General features: G+C 43.8%; 1 protein-coding gene across 1 annotated transcript in view; it reads right to left on the reverse strand.

The window, feature by feature from the left end:
- Nucleotides 1-318: 318 nt before the first annotated feature.
- Nucleotides 319-17,641, reverse strand: part of fbxw4 (F-box and WD repeat domain containing 4) — a 53,551-nt gene continuing 36,228 nt past the window's right edge. The window contains exons 8-11 of the mRNA XM_084562190.1: nt 17,088-17,229; nt 7,359-7,461; nt 3,548-3,709; nt 319-3,198 (exon numbers count right to left, since the gene is read on the reverse strand). Of these exons, the coding sequence (XP_084418316.1) occupies nt 2,720-3,198; nt 3,548-3,709; nt 7,359-7,461; nt 17,088-17,229 (886 nt within the window). The 3' untranslated portion in view covers nt 319-2,719. The remainder of the gene's footprint in view (nt 3,199-3,547; nt 3,710-7,358; nt 7,462-17,087; nt 17,230-17,641) is intronic.

The raw sequence follows: 17,641 nt of genomic DNA on the forward strand, positions 1-17,641 counted from the left end.
CCCCACAGGGACGAATAAAGTCTTATCTTATCTTATCTTAATGCTGTAAGGAAGCAGCTTCAGATTGCCTCAGGATGATAAGTGGAGTGGGAGGGTAAATGGAAAAGGGTATTTTAATAAGTTACTGGACTTGGGACAAGATCTTTTGACACAACTGTATGTCTGCCCTGCCCTGGCTGATCCAGTCCTCCCCTTAGATCTTTGCAGAAAGCTCTGCATCGTGTAGAAACTGTCAGTCTGCTCCTACGGCCTCATGGTGATTCTCCTTCGGGGCCCATTCGGGTTATTTACAGGTACCATTCATGAAAGTCAACCAGAGTCGAGCAGTCGCCAGGATGTCTTTAAATTGCTGACTCAGTCCACAAAGATTTGAAACCTTAGGGAAAATCTTTGATGGGATGTTGTGAATAATGTGGTGGTGGAAAGAACACAAAGAATACTGAGCAAACTTTTGCCACGTCTTTTCATAACATTTAATAAACATATTTTATATAAAAAAAGCATCAGAAAAATATAATTTCATTCAGCAGACAGTGATTATAAAGTATATATACAGAGAGTAGCACCAGGTGCTGAAAACCACTGTTCAATGCTACATATATGAAACAACTGTTGATGGGTCTCAGCTGGTTCTGAAGGTGCTCACCAGCTTCCTAACAGCCTGTGTACTCTGATCTGCATCATAACAGTCACTGATGTTGTGTAGACACACGCTGAGAGATTAACAGTGACTTGGTAAATGTGCAGAGATTAAGGTTAGTCACTGAAAGGTTAATCAGTTATCAACTCTAGGTCCAGAGATTTGATGAAGTTCGTCTAAATAGTCTCTATGGAATCAGAAAGGACCCCCCTCCTTTAAAACCAGTGTTACAGGTGACTGGAGACTCAAACGAGGATTTACGGTCAGCAGCAGGAAGCAGGGACATGATCATTTACTAGAGAGGATCATAAGGGAGGAGAATGAGAGGTCAGTGTGGGCATCATTCAATAGTGTTCTACTGGCTTTCAATATATTCAAACTGAGATGCATTTAGTGTCAGCTCAGTTTGATTTGGAAATACGCTGCTGGTCTTAGAATAAAGAAAATCCCTCCAGAGGACCTGCTGCTTTCTACGTTTGCTGCCGACATGAGTTTAATGATCAGATCAAGCAACATAAAGTGTTTGTGATGTTCCTCTTTGGCTTTTTAAAGGACAGTGCAGAGCTTTGGCTGCCCAGGTCAGTTGAACCTGAACTCGTTTGTTTAGAAGCCACTTGTACGTCATGTCTTTTTAGATTATGATAAGGACGTATATCAAGACCTAGATGCCCTATTTTTTTGGTAATCCTACCCCATACATACGTGGTTTCAGCCCATTATTCCTTTTTTGGCCATCGTGATGGGGTAGTTTATGAAATTATCCTGTTGTGTGGCATTTAGTGGATTTAATCTGGGGGAAAAAAAAAACACCTGAGAACTAAAGGTATTTAATCACACTTATACTAAATCAGTGCTGCTCAATTGATTTTCTACAACGCCCTCTGTAACCTGCTACAACCTGAGATATTTAAAGAGACGGCGACGCCTCCGATCAGCAGGCTCTCATTTTAGCTCATGGCTGATATAACAACATTGATTACAACATGCTTGTATGGTATGTTAGAGCTGGTTGAGAAACATTTACATGATTTGAGACAAAAAATAACAAAACTCTGGGGCCTCATTTGTAAAACTGTACATCAGATGCACACAAAGACGTGTTGGCTGCACATGAAGTTCCCTTTAGACGTTGAGCCTTGTGCATGAATCTGCCACCTGATGCATACGACCACCGTCCTAGTCCAGTAGCATGAATTTGCAAAGACATAAACGAAACTGGCATCAATTCCTAACTTGTTGTGCTGTTTTACTCAGAGTTGCAGACACAACATGAACCGAGATCCACAACTAAACTGTAGATGGCATCAATGTGCAGAAATTCCAACTTATTTTTCTTTAAAAAAAGAAAAAAGAAAAAAGGCTGTTCATTAAATGTAAACATTTCCATAATGTACTTGTTCTTCTTTGCACTAAAACAAAAGGAGTTGTCGTTATGAGTAGGTTATTATGTTGTTGCTACAGCGTGGCCCGCTTGGGCTAACACCCTAGTCAGTGCAGCTGTGCTACAGTGTGAGCCCTCCTCTCATTGGACCCTTTGCTTGATGATTGAGAAACAGGCACTCAGCGTTTTAAGTTACAATTATTTGTTATTAAACCTGAGAGAAAATCCAAAAGTCTTGAGAACACGACTTCACCATCTGTGCTCTAAAATGCCTGTGTGTCAGGGTAACAGTTCTCTCTTTCCATTTAGATTTTCACGGTAAGCGGTAGAGCGCGCAGATTCAAGCCCTTCTTTGTGTGTGTGTGTATGTAACAGTTGTAAATGAGGCCCCTGGTCAGTACAGGTACACCCTGGTCACAATCCTTACGTAATCATCTTTAAGACAAAGTGATGGATATAGAAAAAAAAAAGTCTCCTGAGTGCCCAGGTTGTGAATGGTATATAAATTGCAAGCGGACTTCGCTCCAGAAGGTGCATAATGCAGCTTTTCATTTATAAAATTATTTTAGTTACACCTTTCTATTTGTCTCCAGACCTGTCCCACATGCTGGTGTTAGTTAGATAAAACCGCTGAGAGCCAAAAGGTGTAACGTTGCATCAGGATCACTGCAGAGTACGTCCTGCAGATATTTAAGACATTATTCTCGGTTACTTAAGACACTGTGACTTTGTGTATCGTGAGCGTCGTCACTAATATGGCTGTGTTCAAAGCTCTGGGGGTCGCAGTGATCACATGGGTCTCCAACTTTCTCCTCCTCGTCCTCCTCCTCCTCCTCAGTCTCTTCTTCTCTTTCTAAAAGGCTGTGTTGATCCCACAGTTCTTGGACGTCGCACACCTCGATCCCAGAATCCCCCGTGAAGCGCCGGAACCTGCCGGGCGTCAAGTCCTTGTTAGGGCTGTGGGCGCCGGGGGAGTGGCTCTGCGTGGGCTCGGGGTTTGCGGGGAGTGCAGAGTCAGCGTCACCAGGGATGAAGATGGCCGAGTTGGGGAAAGAAGCTTCTTCAGCTGGCTCTGCGGGTGAAGGTCCTGACTGGACCGGGGTGTAAGGAGGAGGAGGTGTGGTTGGACGGTCAACTACCTCTTCATAGGCTGGCAGCAGGTAGGTGGGTAAAAATCCTGAAGAACAGAAAGATAGATAGATTTTTTTTATGGGATGACGTAGATACTATATTTAACTTATCATCAACATTATGTCAAGGTGCTCAACGGGATTTTAGAGTCACTAATCAATATTTTTAATACATAATATAAAACAGCCAAATTGGGAGGTACGTGCCGAAACCAAACTCCTCCAAAACCTAAATCCAACCAGCTCTCAGGCCGGACGGGAGCTCTCAGAGTTGCAGCTTCTGTCATGTTTGTGAACTCTTAAATATTTAGTTCGATGTGCGGCTGGTAACGTGAGGAGAGCCTCAGTATGTGTGGAATGCGTCGAGGCAGCAGCTCCGGTGGCAGAGCAACTCACTGAGATAGAGCGGGAGCTGGGAGTTGTTGTGGGCCTCTCTGTAGGCGATGAGGTTGATCTCGTTCTGCCGGCGCTGCTGCTGAAAGCGCTGCTTGGAGCGCCAGTGCTGACACACACAGCAGCATGTCAGGATGATGATCAGAGCCCACACCAGCCAAAACCCTGGAGGGGAAGCCCACAGGAACGTACCAAACATGTTAAACACACCCTGTCAAAAAACAGGCTTTAGAAACAACACCTGAATGTGACTTCTGTAAGATTTATTTGTTAGGGTTAGTGTCTGTGCCTTGTTTCAAACTAAAATACTAATCATGTTAATTAAGGTCAGTGCAGAAACAGAAACAGCAGCAACGTGGCACCTTTTCTTTTTAAAGACTAACGCCCTGCACCTGGAGTTTTTGACCTCCAATCAAAAAAAAAAAAAAAAAACACAGAACATGTCTGTAATTGCTCTGAATAGCTGAGTTCTTATTTAAACGGCTGTAACATTTGTGTCTGTAACACGAGAGACGAGACAAGCAGGTGGCCGAGCAGAAGCACAGACGGTAAACAAGTGCAGATCTGCAGCGCCAGATAAGACACACATGCCTCACGCGTAGAACTCTAGACCTTTATCAGACGTCAGCTTTTCATTCTGCCTCCTCCACTTTCTACGGTTCAGAAAGCAGAAGAGCATTAATGGGTTCACTGAATAAAAATATAGCAAATGCAAAATAATATGGATGTGAGGACAAATTCAAATGCTTTGTGTACTTCTGCTTCATGTCATTTACAACGATCAGGCATAACATTATGACCACCTCCCTTGTGCTTACAAAACAGTTTTGACTCATCAGAGAATGGACTTCTGAGGGTGTCCTGTGGTGTCTGGTAACAGGATGTTGTTAGTGGGGGGGGGTCTTTGAGGGGAGGGGCATCATCATGTAGCCTGGGTGCCAGCCGAACTTAGTCCCGCCCACAACATTTGAGGTCTGGAAGTTCGGTCTGGCATCGCTCCGTTGAGGCGCAATTATGCTCGAACAGGAGCCGTTCGTACCGATCAGATTCTCAGGGCGGGCTTCATACGATGGTGGACAGATGATCAACAGTAACGTAATCGTCCTCTGTCCAGTTTTTAAACACGGGCATGTCGCGTCCCAACCGTGTTATTAAGGACTGACAGGACCGACAAATGCGACACGATGTGTTTGCTGTTTTGTGGAGATGTAATCCTAAACTGAGAACTTGTTCGTATACGCATTCACCTTTAATATTTATCTCAAAAATGATGGCGGTGTTGGTAAGTACTCCGTGTATCCTTAAATTCTTTTTACAACACCGGCAAAAATCGTTTACACTCATCTTCTTCTTCTACTTCTTCCAGCGTGCGTGCAGTTGAGTTCTGTTGTCAACTATGCGTCGCTTAACATACGTCACACACTCCGTTGCTCTGATTGGTTATAGGTCTATCCAGTTGAGTGCAGAGGCATTTTTTTTTCCTGGTTCGGTTGAAACACGCCCCATAATCACAGCCCAATGGAGCAGTACCAGACTCACATTCTGACTAGAATTGAGTATGGCTACGTCAGGCTACTCATCATGTGGATCATCCCACAGATACTTGATCACTTTGGGATCTAGTGAATTTGGAGGCCAGGTCAACACCTTGTGCTGTTCTTCATGTTTGTGTGACACTCCCTGCTGCCATCAAGGAGTGTCATTGCTATGGGGTGGGGGGTGCCTGGTCTGGTCCAGGTGGGTGCTACACATACGCCCAGGGTTGTACAGTGCGAGCATTTCACTCGCATATGCGCCTAAAAATAGTTTGTGCGAGTAGAAAAAATAAAAAGGGAGCACCGGTGCGACTACGGATTTCAACCCTTTCATTCGCATTTTGCTCCTAAACTAAATCCATACTATGTGTATCAAAGTAGAGTAGCCCACAATTCTCGCGCATCTCTGTATAAAAAATGGACAAGCACTGTCCTACAACTTCTTTTTCACACCTGCAAAACACAGAACTCATGTGATGAGATGCGGTGACGTCGCCCTGCGGCGAGTTTATGAATGAAAACATCCGCGCCGCCCGGCCAGCACGGGCGATTCACCGCCCGCGGAAGTTAAAATTAGGAGAGATTGATCTGTGTGTGTGTGTGTGTGTGTGTGTGTACGTGTGTACGTGTGTACGAGAGGAGGACTAGTTTCTCCTCGCCACTGCGGAGTCCGACGATGCGGCGCGAGTTGAGCGGAGCGATATCGGTGTGAAAGTCGTAGCCCGGACACTGGAACGTTGAAGGAAAATTAACTGACCGTGTACAATGAAGAAAATTGACTCATATTTCCTAAAAAAGCAAAGCGAAACCGCTGACAGAGCGGACATCGGTGAGAGAAATGTGGGAGAAGTGGAATCTGGGACTGACGATGTTGACTCCGTCGAGCCGGAGGAGATGCCAACAGTTAGCCTAGCTAGCACCGGTAGTGCTAGCAAGGTTTACAAATTTAAAGCCGACTGGATCAAGCTCTTCTCCTGGTTGGAATTTGAGGACAACCTCATGTTTTGTAAATACTGTAAAGGCCAAAAGCAGGCAGGAAATTCGGCATTTGTTTCTGGAAACCCCCATTTTAAAAAAGATAGTGTAACCAAACATAACTACTCCAAGCGGCACATCGCCTGCAGAGACAGTTACATGCTGAGACAAAACAAACCAGCCTTGACAGTGACCGCAGCTCTGGACAGGCAGGTGATGTTGTCCGAGGTGGAGATGAGGAGGCAGCTTAAAATCAAAATGAACATCGCCTACTTCATCGCCAAGGAGGAAGAGCCGTTTGTCAAGTTTGGGCCACTTATCACGCTGCACAAGAAGAACGGCGTTGATATCAACCCAACCTATGACAACCATGTCAGGTAATATTTTCCAATAATATTAATATAGTAGTAATAATAATAATATTTAAAATCATAGCTTTTTACTAAAACAAAGCAATGTTGTCATTCTGGCATGTGTATAGTACCATTATGATAAGTAATGTAACTGCATGTGATGTCAGTCATGTTATGTAACAGTATGTAGCTTATGCCAGGCTATGTATTTATTTCTTGGCCTCAGTTGCAGGGAGATAAGCAGTTGTTCTGCAACACTGTTTGTATCCAATAAAACTTAAAATTACAAACCATAAGTGTTTTACAACAGTGTTCTCATTCATACAGGTGTGCGGAAATGGTTGGACAAGTTGCCGATCTCTTGAAAGAGAACCTAGCTGCTAAGCTGAGAACAGCAAAGCACCTTGCAGTTCTCATTGATGGTGACACTGACATATCAAACACCGAGTGTGAGATTGTCTATGTGCGTCTGGTAGAGGGTGGGAAGCCAGTCACTCTCCTTGTTGGACAACAGACCCTGGCGAAGACCTCATGAGGATCACCCTGGAGGGGCCCAGTCTTGAGGACTATGATCCAAGTCCTGCAGTGGACCGCTGGATGAACTCAGCCAAGCGTGCCAGGCGACTTGACTACAAAAAGATGTGGGACAGGGGTGTTCTCTGTGTTTAATTGAGGGTTACAGTAGGCCTTATGATGGCCCTGTGTTTATATGTATTAGTGCACATGTGTTACTGTGTACGTGATTTGAGTGTAAAATAATAAAATTGTGTTATTTATGAAATTTAGTAGTGCTCCTAAATTTTTTTCTGTGCTCCTAAATTTTTTCATTTAGGAGCACTTGTGCTCCTAGTGAAAAAGCTAAGCGTACAGCCCTGCATACGCCCGGTATTTACTTCTCCTGTCAAGTGGTTTTGAATGTTGCGGCTTAAAAACAAGACGATTGTAACTCACACCACAGTTCATAGTAGTAGCTGCAGCACTGAGTCTCTCCACAGCAGTGACCCGATTCACAGACGTAGCTCTGGTTGTTTAGCCCCTGGCATATCAACTTGGCCTGGAAATACACAGACAGACACACTGCTTTGTTACAGTCACAATACTGAGCTCCAACGTGTCCGTGAGTAAAACCAACAGGCCAGATCTTTAGGTACACTTGAGAAAAGGAGTATAAACAGTCTTGCACCAAATCTTAGACATAAACTGAACATTATTACAGTCATGAAGGAGGATTTAGTGCAGGACTGTTATATTAGGAAGCATTAATTTTCTCTAGTGTACCTCTTGAACTGTGACTGAGTGTATGCAACCTACAGAAGAATCTGAAATGCAACACTTAGTAGGTGATTTGACTCATAACACAACTAACCGGCTGGTGTGGACATGCTCCAACGTTTCACTTTGCACTCATCAATCATTTCTAGATTTGTTTATGAACCACCAGCATGTCTCTGACCATAACTGAGAGCTGCCACAATTAAAGAATGGACACTTCTCCACAGTATTTAAGCTCCATGTATAAACTTTACACCTATTCTGAAAGCTTATAATTAACATTAGCTTTCATTTGCATCTATATCCGTGTGTTGTTGTCATGTGTAAGCAAAAGTTATAACGCATTTCCTGAAGTTACTTTGTTGGGAGTTATTTGTTATCAAACTGAAACCGACAGATGTTACGTAAGTTAGCTAAACTTGTTATGTTATTAGCTCTGTTAGCTTTAGCATTACCAACTATGCCTGTTAACAGTTGGGTCGAATACAAACCTTAGCCTAAAAAAAGAAATAAAAAGCTTTAGAAACCCAACGACAAGCTTGTAACCAGTAACCAAACTGTGAATAAATAAAGTTTTGACAGTCAAACCGGAGCTAATGCGCGTTAGCTAACGAGCTACCTGGTTGTGTTAGTCAAGCTAACTAACTTTTAAAGAGCAACCGTTGGCTAACGTTAAGCTAGCTGTTACCTCCGCGACTGTAGCCGCCGTCGCTGAACTTTCTTGTCCAACGCTGAACTTCAGTGAGCCCATTGTCAAAAAAAAACAACTTTCAGACGCTAATATTTCTCTTTAACAGCCGTCTGAATTAACCATGGCATTGTTGGGGCAGCGTCGGCACACACACACACACACACAGACACACAAACAGCGCTTAGGCCGAGACAATAACAAAACAAGCCCACATTCAACTATTGTTTCCTCGTAGCGCTCCTTCACACACACTGGGTGCGCTCCTTTTCCTACAGCCGGGGAACAAACCGGCGAGAAGTGATGACGGGCGGAGAGGGAGGAGCCTGTGTCTGAGGTGGAGGGGGGGACATTTTGCCGGCGGGGAGGAGGCGTCACTTTAAACAAAGCAAACGTACACTCCGTCAATAACAAGTCAGCTGTAATGGGACAGTTTTGTAATTTGCTCTTTCCATCATTTTTTTTATATATCAATTAAAATAATAACCCAACATATGATACATTTCTGAATTCCTCCAGGTGTCTACTTTCTTATTAAGTGTATGATATATTTTTTTTGGCTAACAATTTTGCTGTAGCCGACCAATTTTGTTAGTGACAACAGCCGTAATAACACATTTCAAAGTTTCAAACAGTCTTTTAGACAGATTTCTTGTTTTGCATATATGTTTAAGTTGATTTAATATTACGTATATGTGTATTATGGATTATTAGGTCAACCGACTTGAACAGTTTCACCCTGTTTCTCCACTCCCTGGCTTCCTGAGTGTCATTCTGCAACAACATGCCTTAAATTCATTATTAATTAGAGTTATACTATGGCTTAAACAACGTGATAAAGGGTTATGCAGGCCACACTTGCTTCACCTGCTTGATCAGACTAAAAGTCCTTGGGCTACTTGCACATCCAGCATGAGAAACAGCATTTGGACCAAGCTTTATAGTTTGCCACTGTGAGAGAAAATGACCGTGGAGGAGCAAGTTTTACTAGTTTTCACACAACTCTAACAGCACTTGAAGTTGTTTTAGTCTTCTGAAGTCTCTTTTCTCCTGCTGTCCTACAAAACACAAACTTTTCAACGACTACTGACGAGGGAGATGCATTGCGACGCCTCATCTGGCGTCTTTTGGCGCGGGCCCAACCTAGAACCAAAGAACGCCGCTGCTGACACGTACACATGCTAGCACACAGTCTGGTGTGAAATGCACAACATCAAACACATGTGTGACAGTTATTGACGAGGGGGTTTCAGAAGAAGACACAGACCACTCACAGTCAAATTGTGTCACCACAGATGCCGCACAAGTTTTCTTCAGATACTGAAAATGTCTGCGATCAATTGTATTCAAATCCTGCAGATGTTGCACACATACAGCACATGTATAGAGATACGTTCAACAAGAGGAAATCCACAAACTGTATCCTTCAAATGCATAAAAATGCTGGATGATCAGAGCTTTTTCTTTTTACTGGCAACGATAGTCTCCCTCGGGAGTAGCTTCTTGGGGACAGGGATGATGCATGATGTCTTCCACTGCAGGAGGACCCTCCTAAGGTGTAGGCTCAGGTTGCTGAAGGGGCTCCCCCAGCTCAGAAGCACAGGCCCTGAGTAATCGTGGGGACACTCCATCTGGGCCAGCTGCTTTGCTGCAACTGAGCGTAGGAGAAACACAGAATATAAAAACAAGTGATGGTGGTGTGAGGGGTGGCTACAAGCCACTTGTCTGCAGCAGTGACTGTGGATAGTGAGGGTGATGCGCTAGCTATTAAGTCTGGTGTTGCTGGGGGAATTATTTTGTAGCAAATTTGTTGTTGCACAGTTTGTACAAACCGCTTTTTTAATGCTTTGTTCTAAATATTCTAGTTTTGTTTTAACGTCTCTGAATATTCTCTATGAGTCACGATCAGCAAAGGTATTTTATGTTATCTTCTGATAATGTGTTTGCATTGTGCATATCAGTAATTTGTAATGTATTATAACTTGTGTACAAGCCACCCACAAACCGAAAGGATCTAGGCTTTAAAACTAAAATGAATGCGACTCTGGACCTCTCTGCTGCATGGGGCCTCAAGATCGTGTAAAAATGCTTGTGTCACATTCAGGTTTAAGAAGAAACAGCAACGAAAATCTGAGTATTCAATTCAATTCAACGCAGTTCAGTTCAGTTTTATTTATATAACATCAATAACAATACAAACTGTCTCAAGACGCTTTACAAAATCTGGCCTGAAACCCCCAGAGCAAGCCTTATTGTTTGTTGAATAATGACCCAGATGAAATACACTGACACATTTACACCTTGTCCAAACTTGGTGAGACATCCCTGTGCTCAGAGTTTCAGAAGACGGTGGACGCTGTTGATGGTGCTGTGTGTAATCGGCTGCTTTCACTCGAGCAAATTACAAATCCAGCCCCGAGTGTCACGACCTTCTTTGTAGCGCTAAGAAATCCGTCAACATCAAGTTTCCTCCGCTCTCTTCCTCCGTCCTCTGTCGGCTCGCGGTCCTCCTCAGGGCCGGCCCCTTTGAAGCTTTCAGTCCAGTTCAAGGGAACAAAAGCAAACAAATCACATTGTCCTTTCAGGAATTTTGGCTTGTTCGCTGCCTTTCATGACCTCTTCTTTAGGCACCTCTGTGCCTCTCCTTATTTAGGGTCCCCAAGAAAGTCAATGGTTCCTTACATCCCGGTTTGACAAGTCAGGAAGATACAAGCTAATCCCCTTAATCTGGCCTTTCTCCCACGTGCAGTCACAGGGAGAGAGGGACCACAGAGAGTAATCCTGTCGAAGAAACAATAGGATTAAGGGCCCTACCCCGTGAGTGACAGGGTCAGGGATAGGGGTGACCAGGGAATGACTGACAGGTGAGGCGTAAGAGATGGAAGGGTTTGGTGTGGGAGACTGGGGAATGTGTGGACTGTGATACAGTTCATATGTGGTTTTTGGACCCTTGATGGGACACAAGTTACAAGGCTGATCTGTGAGATTGTTTGCATGTGAGGATATCTTCATTTTTCTTTCTTCTTATTTAGCACAAAAGCAGGATTGATTGATGAGACTGTCGTGGCAGGCAGTCAGACACAGGCACACAAAGACACTTGACTCATAAGTGCAGCTTTATAAAACTTTCACAAGCTTCATTTTTTATGTTTAAACAACTGGATGCTATTATAGGAAATGTTACTCCAACTAAGGAAAACTGTGCATGAAGTGGGAATTACTTTTAGACTTATTTAATTTATAACACAGAGTAGAAAAATCACAAATACAGTCACATAGAGGACTGTTGTTTCAAATATGAAATAAAATATAATCTCCATTTATAATATTTCAGATATGTGGTGTGTTATTTGCCTATTTTGTCCTTACACGCAGTACAACAAGAATTAAAGTTATCTCCTCTGTGGTTTGGTATAAGAGCAAAATTAATACAGTATAATAAGAAGAATAAGGTTCACATGGGACAAACACAGTACCAGTGTCAAGTACTGATCAGATTGCACATAGAAATTGTCTCAAGCATTTATCTTGCCTATTGAAACTGTTTATGAGTCTGGATGTTAGACCTTTAATTCCTCAGTGTGGGTGTGACTAAACCTGCATGATGTCTGTGGCTTTGTGCAGACATCTACTTTGTATAAGTCTGTGAATGCATATTTGCATTTTTAAAATAACTGTCTGGCCATAAGTGTTTTGTTCATGACAACAACAACACATTATATAAGATGGAGATTCAGTTACCCAATGAAAAGGAAAATAACCCACACCTCTATGAACAACATGTGAGTTACACCTTAAGGACACTAGATGGCCCCATTAGTCCTCAGTAGGACAGTCACGGTGAGCTCATCCTCTGTGGCCACACTGAAGCTGCTCAGGTCAGAGAAAAAGACAAACTGCCAACCGCACCAAGCCCCCCTCCACCCCACCCCACACACACACACACACAAAAATAACAGGCAAACTTCAAGCTATAAGATTCCTCTTCTATCCTGTCCTCTGTCTCTAGCACCTCTGCGACCAGGAGCCGGCCCCGGGCCTCAGACCTTGCAGGAAACAAGCCTCACCTCCAGTGAAAAGAGGAGCTCCATTCAGCTCCAGTGAACTTGGCCAAAGAAAACAGCGGCCGATTCTCCACGTCTTCTCGTGTTACGGGGACGGTCCTCCTAAGTGCTGGGGGGGAAATTACAGGTTAGCCACTGTATGAAAGGGAATGAGTCACGGGACGGTTGATGTCCGTGTGTGACAGGTGCCTGCAGTGGTTACTCTGTGTTTGTTTAGGCTAGCAGGAGCGGCGCACCAAGGTGATACCGTGGAAGACTCATTCTGTAAGGTGAAGGTTAACCTGAATTGAAAAGGGCTGAGAAACTGAAGTAGTGACTAATTCAACCTGAACATGAATCATGCGCATTTTGGACAATATGCTCGTTTAGGTTCTTTAGAAGCATAAAGACTGGAAGGAGGTGGATCTGCACACCTACCACAGATTACTGAGTAACATGTGAAATGATCAAATTACAGTTTCCCGGAGTCTCCAAATGACAGACAGTGACCAAATCTGGCAACCTGCACAACTGCTGCAGACTAAGATTTCTATTTTAATAATAATAATAACACATTTTATTCGTGGGCATCTTTAAAAGCACTCAAGGTCACCTCACAAATGTAACTACTTCTATTTACCTGGCCCTAGTCATGCAACAGTAGCTGTACACCGGTGAAGCTGGTGTTAAATGAATAGTTTAGTTTATAACACTTTATATATGTGTAGTCACTTTTAATCCCACTGGTTTGTGCTTATAAAAAGAAAAAAAAAAGATTAATTGTCTTTCAAGGAATTTGTAAAAGTTACGTTATGAACAAACATCTTTAAAGACTCATAATTCAGGCTCATGGTTAAACATTATCAGGACATTATTCCTGTGAGCACGAAATCATCAACACTGTTTTAAAAACAGAGAAACTAAAGAAAGGCTGAGCGCTGACAGGAACGTCTGTCTTGTAGAAACCGGGACCCGTTTGAAGTCTTCGGTTGAACAGTGAGGGTGGCGTGTTTCACAGAGCGAGCTGATCCCAGACAGAAGCTTTGTGTTTCATGATGTAGTACCTTCAGCAATGGATGATGTCACCCATGACATGGGTATTGGGGAAGAGAGGGCAGGGCTGCAGCCTTTTCACTTCTGCAGGGGTCTATGCTCCCATCCCTGAGGGACTTCAGAGGAGGAGGAGGAGGAGGAGGAGGACAGACATGTACGGACAAGACAACATGTTTACACTGAGCCCATCTATACCCATACTGTACCCAGACACTCACTGTAACTCAGATTAACTACCTGCATATTTATTATGGGGGCAGCCGTGGCCTACTGGTTAGCGCTTTGGGCTTGTGACCGGAGGGCTACCGGTTCGAACCCCCAACCGGTAGAAAGCGGCTGAAGTGCCCTTGAGCAAGGCACCTAACCCCTCACTGCTCCCCGAGCACCGCTGTAGCATGGTAGCTCACTGCTCCGGGTTAGTGTGTGCTTCACCTCACTGTGTGCTTTGTGTGTGTTCACTAATTCACTAATTCACGGTTGCAGAGACCAAATTCCTTGTATACACAAGTATACTTGGCTGACAGACACTTAATCTTAATCTAGAAATGTAATACCCCATTAGAAAAGGTATTGGTCTACGTACACCGATCAGCCACAACATTATGACTATTAGAAGTAAACTATTAGAAGTAAACAACATTGTTCTGCTGGGAAACTTCTGGACCTGGCATTCATTGGTGTGGATGTTACTTAGACATGTAGCACCCACCTAGACCAGACCAGGCACCCCCACCCCATAGCAATGACACTCCTTGATGGCAGCAGCCATCCCCAGCAGGATGCAGCCTGACACAGACACACACACAAAAACACTTTAGGAACAACTAAAAACAAACAAACATGAAGAACAGCACAAGGTGTTGACCTGGCCTCCAAATTCACTAGATCCCAAACTGATCAAGTATCTGTGGGATGATCCACAGAGGCCCATCTCCTCAAAGTCCCCCCCCACTAACACCATCCTGTAGCCAGACACCACAGGACACCCTCAGAAGGCCCATGTCCATTCTCTGATGAGTCACCACAAGGGAGACCCACACAATACTAGGAAGGTGGTCATAATGTTATGCCTGATTGGTGTATAATAAAGCTGTGTGCTAGGGCTTTTTTGTTGTTGCTCTACCTGCCCCCCATGTCCCAGGCCGTTAATGGCATATATTATATCATAAGGCCGTCCATTAGCTAATATGGCAGGGCCATAAGAGGAATGGACGGGGAGTGGACCGACATCGCAGACCCATGCGGGAGATACGACCCCGAGGGACTGCTGCCAGTTGAATTAATCATAGAGGGCGGGAAGACGGGGGGGGGGGGACAGCCTTCACAACAACACAGTATCTCAGGGTGGCAGAGTTTTGCCTTTCTAAGGAAACAAACAAAGCCCAGAGTCTGAGGACAGACTACAGAACAACATCTAAAAAAGGTACAAGTAAATACTGGTCAATGTTATTTACTTCTCCCGTCAGTGGTCATAATGTTGTGGCTGACTAGTGTAGATCCACTCAGTGTCAAGTGTGTCAAAGAAAGCCAATGTTGAGTTGTGTGTGAACCACCAGGTGCACTGTATGTGTGGCTTGATAATCCAGATGTGTGACGGCGCAGATCGTCTCTGTCCATCACGTGGATCCTCATATTGTACAGAGAGATTTGGGAGGTCAAACGCTGCCGTCGCCTCCGGTGTGTGATCTCAGGTGCGAGGGTCAAATGCTTGTAAACCCTAAACAGTGGCTCAACCGCTGAGGTGAGATGAGGTTTGTCAAGAGTCCAACGGGCTCTAATCCCTTCAAAGGCTGCGTCTGGATCCAGGCAGCTCCTCCAAAGGGCTGGGGAGGAAACGTTGATCTGTGTTTTCTCTGCTGGCTCTTATTCAGACAGTGTGTCCATGATTTTATGAGCTGAGTATTTGTGCTGTCGTTGCCTCCAGCTAACGGATTAGCTCTTTACCGACAGGCTGCAGCACGCTGTACATGTCCAACAGATGAGTCCTGTCTGACGAAGACACAAAGTCTTCCTTCTTCTTTCTCCCTTCCTTCTTCAAGTCCCCTTTCCCTCATTCTTTCCTTTCTTCTTTCCTCCCTACCTTCCTTCTTAGATCTTACCTCCTCATTCTTTCCCTCCTTCCTTCTTTCCTCCCTTCCTTTTCATCTCATTCTTTTCTTCTTTCTTTTCTTCCCCTCCTTCTTCAAGTCCCCTTTCCCTCATTCTTTCCTTTCTTCTTTCCCTCCTTCCACTCCTCCTTCCTTCTTCCCTTAGACCTGTCCTTCCTCCCTTCATCCTTTCTTTACATCTTTCCTCCCTTCCTTCTTTCTTTCTTGGATCTTCCCCCTTGTTCTTTCCCGTCTTCATTCTTTCTTTCCCTTCTTCTAGCTTTCCTCTTTTGCCTCATTCTTTACTTTTCTTTCCTTCCTTTTTCCTTCATTCTTTTCCTTTCTTTCTTTCCTCCCTCCTTCTTCTTCGTTCCCTCATTCTTTCCTTAGATCTTTCCTTCCTCCCTTCATTCTTTCCATATTTCCTCCATTCCTTCTTTCCCTCATTCTTTCTTTCCTGCTTTTCTCCTTTCCTTCTTTCTTTCCTTTCATCTTTCCTCCCTTCCTGATTTCCCTCCTTCTTTCATCTTTTTCTTTCCATCCCTCGTTCTTCCCTTCCTTCCATTTTTCCCTCATTCTTTCCTCCCTTATTTCTTTCCTTCCCTCGTTCTTCTTCTTTCCCTCATTCTTTCCTTAGATGTTCCCTTCCTCCCTTCATTCTTTCTTTTTCTTTCCTTTCATCTTTCCTCCCTCCCTTTTTTGCCTCATTCTTTCCTTCCTCTCCCTCCTTCATTCTTTCTTTTCATCTTTCTTTCTTTCCATCCCTCGTTCTTCCCTTCCTTCCATTTTTCCCTCATTCTTTCAATCTTTCCTCCCTTCATTCGTTCCTTCCTTCCTTCTTCCATTCTTTCCCTCATTCTTTCCTTCTTTCTTCCCTTCTATCTTTCCTCCCTTCGTTCTTTCCCTCATTCTTTCTTTCTTTCTTTATTTCCCTCCTTCCTTCTTTCCTCCACAAAAGGGAGAAATATAAGATAAAAGTGAAAAAAATTAAACCATAGTTAAAGAACTTTGGGTGTAGTTTTTTGGCATTTCACAATGAACTGTAATGACCATTTGCATCGTGGGAAATGTAGGATCAGCGATTTCTTTAGCTTTAATGACATTAGGGACTAACGTCAGGATATCTCAGCCTTTTGACCGTTGACCTTCACACAAGTGAAACATGTGAAACATGATGAAATACACGACACTGACAAAACTTAACTGAAAACTTGAGAACATTTTTATTGTGCAAATAAACCTCTTGATTAACACTTTTGTGTGTGTGTGTGTCGGTGTCATCTGATGTAGGTGGGGCTCTGTCTGAAGTCCAGTGAGTGCAGGGCGGTGGCTAAGGCTGCATACAGGTGAGAGCTGGAGAACCTCAGGCAGTAAACTGGGCTGCTCACCGGGTCACAGCTCAGCTGGAAGAACTGCACAACAAACACCAACAAATTTATCCTTTAATATCTGGAATTTAGCTTTTTTTTTTTTTTTAAACACGTGTACCACTGCAGATTTATTATACAGGTATAGTATTTCACAGCCATGTACGTACTTGCAGGCATTTGGTCTGCCGTTTGTCCCAAAGACGTACAACTCCGTAGTATGAGGAGCCGCTGGCGATCATGTGATTTCCGTCCGTCTGGATGCAGTACAGAGTGCTGTCATGAGGCTCCTCCCATTCCATCACACACTTCCTGTTGGGACGGATAAGGGAGTATTTATGTTTCCAACACCACAGTGTGTTGTTATTTTTTGTATTTATTCTTGTCAAATTCTGCGCTACTGTGACAAGGATATTTCCCATACGTGGGATAAATAAACAATGTCTTATGTCTGTTATGTTACTGGTCCGGCCTCCTTGAAATCAGACTGGGCTGTATGTGGCCCCTGAACTAATATGAGTTGGACACCTCTGCTCTGATCTAGGATAAACTTTCCACGGCGGGAGCAGCGGTTACATAACCTTGGACATGAGCCTCAAGTTAACAGTGTGTCATGTCACATACAGCACCAGACGCCTTATTTACACTATCATGATGTGACTATCCACCCTCCCCCTCAATGGAAATCATTACATTTTAGTGGGAGGACTTTGTTGCACTTTAG

This window comes from Chelon labrosus, assembly GCF_963514085.1.
Source record: "Chelon labrosus genome assembly, chromosome: 15".
NCBI classification, from domain to species: domain Eukaryota; kingdom Metazoa; phylum Chordata; class Actinopteri; order Mugiliformes; family Mugilidae; genus Chelon; species Chelon labrosus.